This window comes from Lasioglossum baleicum, chromosome 14 (genome assembly GCF_051020765.1).
Source record: "Lasioglossum baleicum chromosome 14, iyLasBale1, whole genome shotgun sequence".
Taxonomy (NCBI): Eukaryota; Metazoa; Arthropoda; class Insecta; order Hymenoptera; family Halictidae; genus Lasioglossum; species Lasioglossum baleicum.
Window position 1 is genome coordinate 2429955 of NC_134942.1, and position 6688 is coordinate 2436642.

At 53.1% G+C, this 6688-nt stretch overlaps 1 protein-coding gene across 3 annotated transcripts in view; it reads left to right on the forward strand.

Annotated features, from left to right (window-relative positions):
* Nucleotides 1–6688, forward strand: part of Tinc (transmembrane protein tincar) — a 43028-nt gene that overhangs the window by 20937 nt on the left and 15403 nt on the right. For 2 of the 3 annotated variants that reach the window (XM_076437908.1, XM_076437909.1), the window contains exons 2-11: nt 1049–1560; nt 1622–1846; nt 1930–2061; nt 2670–3488; nt 3571–3758; nt 3838–4169; nt 4248–4750; nt 4824–5022; nt 5551–5695; nt 6384–6590. In XM_076437908.1, coding sequence (XP_076294023.1) covers nt 1254–1560; nt 1622–1846; nt 1930–2061; nt 2670–3488; nt 3571–3758; nt 3838–4169; nt 4248–4750; nt 4824–5022; nt 5551–5695; nt 6384–6590 — 3057 coding nt within the window. In that variant the 5' untranslated portion in view covers nt 1049–1253. The remainder of the gene's footprint in view (nt 1–1048; nt 1561–1621; nt 1847–1929; nt 2062–2669; nt 3489–3570; nt 3759–3837; nt 4170–4247; nt 4751–4823; nt 5023–5550; nt 5696–6383; nt 6591–6688) is intronic. The other variant, XM_076437910.1, reaches the window with a different exon arrangement.

Here is a 6688-nt window from a genome sequence, read left to right on the forward strand (position 1 = left end):
GACATTTCTGGGCAAATACCCCAACGTGCATCGTGCAAACTACCTAAAAGTCGGAACGTGACACGGGGCAAAGAGGGTACATGGCAGAGGCGGAGGACGCAAACCCGCCGGGGGTGGTCCCGTCAGTGCCCACTTCGCCTGAAAGACAGCTAAAACGCTGAAATGCTCGTTGAAGGGGAAACAGTTTTGCGTTCTACGGAGAGATCCTCTCGGGAGCGCGCAATCGAGACAGCCAAGGGTAGCAAAACAGTCGGCCCTCGAGTACGCTTCCTCGACGGCGCGGCGCAGCCCTGCATGGCGTATCCGAAACCAGGATATACATAATAGAGTATGGGATACGGATTACCTGATGGAACCCGATTCCGTAACTCGTTGGAATCGTAACGGAATCGTTTCAATTTCTGCGCGGATCGACCGAGAAAAACGCATCGAGGTCGAGTATTACGACCGATCGGAAAAAATGAACGGTCGCGTTGGCTTATCGCGTTGGGAATCTTAAACGAGATAGGCGGCCGGGCAAACGCGATACGCTCCTCGTAGGAAAGAGGCACCGGATTATCCGTGGCCGGAGGGGTTTTCGAGGAGTTCTGGAGAAGAACCTAGGGACCGAGAATCGCGCTCGTAAGGGCACTAGAATTATCACGGTACGCTAGCAACCCCACCTGTTCCCTGCCGAGGCTTTTGTGCTAAGCGTTCACGCCTCCGATTGTCCGTGGCTACGGTCGCTTCTCGATCGCCTCTCTCGGAACGGTTGTTCCGCCGCGCCGCGCCGCACCGCGCCGTTCGTTTTTCCTCGCTTCTCCTACTCGTTCCCGGCACCGGAAAAGGAGAGACGCATCGGAAACGCGTCCGTCCGAAGACCGGTACTCGACCAGCTCTATTATTTTCTCACCTGAAAAGCGCATCTCGTACCTCTCTTTCTCTTACGAAACAAAGGTTTCGCATCGCGTTTGCCGCTTAAATTGAATATCGTCACCCTGTACTCGGAAACGTGTTCCATTTTTCTTGCTTTCTGAATCATCTCTCTAACAGCCATCGTCTGTTTCAGCCGTTGCCGTCGAACATGCCAGAAAGGAAGAAGCTCTCGCGCCAATCTCTCTCGAAAGGATCTCGACCGAAACCGTAGCCGAGGAACGGAAAGAAGCTGAAGAAATATCTGCTCGAGGAGTGGAGCTCGTCGACGAAGAAGAGACGCCGTGTTTATCGGAATCGTGAACCTGGGGGGTTGATCCGATCCAGCCGTTCCCCGACCTATGCTTTTCCAGAACAAGATGTCGATGACAGGAAGCTTGATGGGCTACGAAAACAACAACGAGGTGAACCAAGCGAAATGCAAGAAGCCACTGAAGCCGCTCCCGATAGTGTCCAGCGTGAACTCGAGCGGCGTCGCCGCGACGGGAAAGCCGAGGAGGTCGCGAAGCAGCAACAGCGGTCGCGGTTCGACCAAACGGAACTCGTGCATAAGAGGTCACGTGAACAGCCTGTGGTCCGTTTGGTACGGCATCTTGGCGGTTGGCTTGCAAGCTTACATCGGCCTGAGATACGCGAAACGATTCGCCGGTAAGTAAAACGCGCAATCTTTCGGTCGATCCCTATGGTTGACGCATCGATCGGTTTACAGCGTACTTGTCGTTGCCCTGGCCAGCAGACGCACCGCCTCCGAAACTCGAATTGTACGCTTGTTTGGTCCTGGCGGGCACCGGAGTGGTTCTCCTTCCGGTCTTACTGGGCGCGGCGTTCCTCAAGCTCGGCAACCTAGCCAACGATGGAATAAAGCTCGGTCGTCATCTGAGCGCGTGCTCGCGCGACCCTCCTTCCTCGCTGCTCGCCAACAACCATGACAACAGTAAGTGCGCACTTCTCCCTCCATTTTTCGTTTTAGTCCTTTCTCCTTTTATTCCCCTTATTCTTACTCACTGCGATTCGCAGGTCTGGCCAACAACTTGTGGCGACACGGAGGGCCCACGGCAGCGTTCGTACACCTCTGCACAGCCATGTGCTTTCTGCTACCGTCACTGCTCATGGAAGCCAGGCTTATACACGCCGGATTTTTGCCGAAAGGTGATATCGTCGTTCGAAACGTACCGTCGCGTCGTTGAGGAGCAGTGTCGCCAGAATCGGCCTAAACTGGTCGAATTTTCTTCTCCTTTTCCCCTTCCACTATCCCATTCCAGCACCATGAGCACACTCCATCATCCCCCACCAAGTCCGTAGACCGGTCACATATTAGGCCGCGCTCACAGTAGCTCCGATGTCGCACGATTCACCCGACGTCCGACATTTTGTTTCTTTTTCGCACGCTCGAAAAAAAGAGACAGATGCTTTGGACCTTGACCAAATCGGCCGATATCGGAGCCACTGTGAGCGCGGCCTTAATCTGGTCATCAGAGAGGGAGTAAACTGTATGTACCCGCGATTTTCTCGATCTGGCGACACTGTTGAGGAGAGAATGCTCGCGCCTATATCGCGGAGAAACGGCCGTTACGGATGTAACAGGGTCTCTCGAGTCCGTATCAACCACCGCTCTTCGCGTTTGCGTTCCCGTTCGCGTATCGATCGGCCAGGTGTGAACGCGTACCCGCGTAACCGCGTGTCAGCAACGCCACACATCTGTCGTGCGATCGTTTTCGTTTTCAAGGAACTGAAAAAGTAATATTATTCTTTTACAGACGCGATATGGCGCACGGACCTGGATTGGGTTGTAATTCACCGCGATCGATTGGTTGTATCCAGTTTCTTGAACCCGAACGTGAACCTCAGCATACTAACCGGTTTCATAACTCCACAACCGTTTGTCACTTTAACGCCGAACGAAGAGCTCGACGACGCAACCAAGGACATCGTCCCTTCGACGACGGGTACAATGGGTATCGTCGAGGACGCCATCTCGTCTCGTTTCGGGAACGTCGCGGATACGTTTCCCAACTCGTTTCATTCGACCGGGAACGGACGGCTTCCATCGAACGCGCGACTCTCGAACACTAGTCCGGCTCCGGACGCGAATCGCGGTTACGCGACATCGATAAAGACGGCGCCTATCACCGTCACGACAACTGGGGTACCGACGGAAACGACGACAGATTCGAGGTCGGCGACGATGACGACGACGATGACGACGACGACCAGCGCGACGACCATCGGTACCGTTACGGTGGCAGCAGCCGCGACAGAATCGCCGACAGCGAGTACATCGTTGGGTCCGTCGCCCGTGACTGCGACCGCGACGTCGAGAACGGTCAAAACCACCACGGACAAATACGATGCCGCCGTTAGGCGACCAACCGCGAAGACCATTCTCAGGAACAATCATTCGAAGAGCAGATCGAAGACCAAGACTTTCGGGAGAACCGGGCCGGCGACCGCCAGGTCCGGTCGACTCGCTTCCTCGAACGGCGGCGGAAATATGACTGCCCAAAGTCTGTCTCTAACAATGAACAGTTTGGCCGATTTGGATCATCCGGAAACATTGAATCTCGAAATAGAAACCGGTAAGGATCTTTGTCTCGATTCCAGGTTCTCTTGGAAATTCGAATTCTCTGATCTCTCTCGTTTCTTCCGAAATCTCAACAGCCGAATCTTACGGGCCCATCACTTTGGAATACTTGAACTACGCTGTGGCTCTTGGGGTGTACTCGGTGAGATATCCCGCGGTGTTCTGGTCGTGCAACAAGGCGCTCGGCACGATTTTCAGCGTTCAACTAGTCATGAACTCGGCGCAAAGTCTATTGGCGTACGTTGGAATGTCCGTGCTTTACAAGGTGAGTTCGACGACGATTTCACGGTGATTCTATTCTGCTCGAGACTCGTTTCGTAACGTAAACTCGCGTCGATGTTTAGATTCAAGTGGTGGGACCTTTGAAAGCGCTACCCGTTCTTCGGCAACAATATCGAACGTTCTCGAGTTCTGGCAGCGGCAGTGGCAGCACCACCATCAGCACCGGCACCACCATCGGCACAGGCTCCGGCACAAGCACCGGTGCCGGTGCCATCGCCACCACCAGCACCACCAGCACCACTACCACCACAACTACCACAACAGCCACGATATCAACCATTTTTGGGGATTCTTATTTTCTATTGAATCCGCACGTGACTCTTGTTCTGTTCGGCCTCTCGTCCCTCCTGGTATTATGTTCCAGCATGGTCATGTATTTCTACGCTTACGGCAGGTGAGCGAACGCTCAGTCAGTATTAGTATGAAAATCCGAATCAAAATCAGAAATTAACAAATCGACTGTAATTCACAGGTTCACCGCGTTTCTGAATCAGGAACGCGAGCGTCGAGTCATCTTGTCGAAGGAGAATCGCGAGGGTAACGGTTGGATATACTTTATCCATTGCACCGCTCTGTGCGTATTCTTGGCGATCGCGATTTGCAGCGCGCCGTTGCTCTACGATTACAGCGTCGTGTACCGCGCCAGCTTGGACGGCGCCATCCTCGCTTGCATTGTCGCCACCGTGCTTCATCTGCTTTTTTGGTTGCTGGTCTGGATTTGTTTGACGATCAAGCATCGTTGGACGTTCAAGCTGCGAGTGACGATCGGTCGCGCTACCGTAAGATCCGCGAGATCGGTCAAACTCGTGACCGATGTCGATTTACTGTCGGCGAGAGACGAAGAGGATGGTACCAGCGCGCCGTTGCTCGTCGTGGGCAACGGTCGAACTTATACCATTGCCGATGCTTCGCCGAAAAAAGCCATTATGAGCGTGATACAGAAAGCGGCCATCGAGAGGAAAGCGCGCGCTCAAGGTAATGATCTCGATCGTTGAATTGTTCTTTCGTCGAATCTATCCAGTCGTCATCGCATCACCTCTTGTTACAGGTAACGCGGATTCGGTCGACGGTGATTCGACGGCCGACGACGAGCAAATCTACTGGTTGAGGCCAAAGTTGCGGCCGTCGCCGACGCAATCGCCGAACGACGCGAATCACGGTCCATCGACCACCGAGAAGGGTTGGCTGAACAAGAAGTTGAAACCGAAGGTCACCTTTAACGACCTGCCTAGTACGTCAGGCTCGCGGTAACTACCCTCCTCCCTCCTCTTGGTGTCTTTCAGTACATCTGGCTGTAACCTGTGTCCGCTGCTTCTTCTTCTACTTTTTCTTCTTCTTCCTCTTCGTCGTCGTCGTCGTCGTTCTCTTCGTCACCATCGCCTTCGTCGTCGTCGTCGTCGTCGTCGTCGTCGTCGTCGTCGTCGTTGCATTCTTCCTCTTCTTACTCCTACCGCAATCAACCGTGATGTCCGATCGAGGACCTAAACGCCGCTAACGCTTTCGCGATACGTGTCGACGTATCGCAAGAATTGTATCGCTTATCTCTCTCGCGCTTTCTCTCACGCTACCTCTGCTCGTCCCAGTAACTTTCCGTCCCGCTAACCAACGACGGGATAAGACGGATCGTCCTTGATTCGGTCGCCAAGCTCGTCCGCCCTTTGGTCTACGGTCCGTCTTGTCCTCGTTAGTAAATTGATCGGCGAATAACGTCTCGATCGACGGATCGTATCGAACGTAACGTCCCTCGACGCGCCGCGTCGCTGTTGCTGTTGCAGTAATAAGGGAAAAGCCAGACGAGGTGGTGGTGCAGGCGACGGATCCGGCGGGCCCGAGGATGACGGAGATTATGCTACGTTACGGGAATTACCGTTGATGACGTCCCTGGATCCGGCCGACGATTCGACGTCCGAGGAGAACAAGGTACGCGCATATTATGTTCGTTTTATCGCTTCGTCGCCCTTTCGTTTTCTCGTTTTCTCGTTCCGTCGTTTTTGTCGCATCCATAATCGAATACGATTACTATCGCGACGATCTCTGCGATCAATTCTATCCGTCTGTCTGTCTTTCTTTCTCTTTCTCTCTTTCAGTCTCTTCCTTCGCTCTTTTCGCTTTCTCTTCGCAGACTTTTCATTTCATTGTCTTTTGCTTCGACAGTGGGGAAGATGGCTGATAGCCGATAGGGACGATGTAACAAAATTTGGAGACGTAAGATGCAAGAAAGTGTGTGTGTGTTGTTCGTGTTCCTATGCTCGAAACTGCTAACAATGTTTTTCCATAAATCGCGCGTGTATTTGCATAGTTTTGTAAATGAAACGTAGACGCGAACGTTCGCGGAACGATCCTCAACGGAATCTAACAACATGGTTTGTTTCGAGTGTGTCACACGCATCCAAAACATCTAATACATCCAAGACGCGATCGATTCCGCTACACACGGGACCGATGGCCACGCTAGCCTAGCTTCGCCTCCTTTTCCATAGTCCCGATTCTCGTCCTCGCTTTCGTCTCTCCAGATGCTACGGCAAAAGTCTGTATCGTCCGTACGCCGGGAGATTCTCCTGGAACATGCATCCAAGCAATCGCTAACAACTGTCAATAATTTTAACAGCTGCTCGAGTGTGTAAACGACGACCAAGTGACATACTACGCGAATGCGAATCGCGATCTTCAACCTTCGGAAGGTGATCCCTCGCCTCTCTTGACTCCAGAACCTTTGTCCGATCCTACCTCGGAGCCACTCGCATTGCCATCTCCGACTCCATCGCGCGCACCGAGCACCGATGTTATCACTGCTTCGCTAACCACTAACATTCAGGTACTAACACGCTTCGCGTAAACTGTAGACCGTTGCTGTTCACGGGTGGGCCAACTATTCGAACAATGAAACAACGAACACGATCATGTCAAATAACA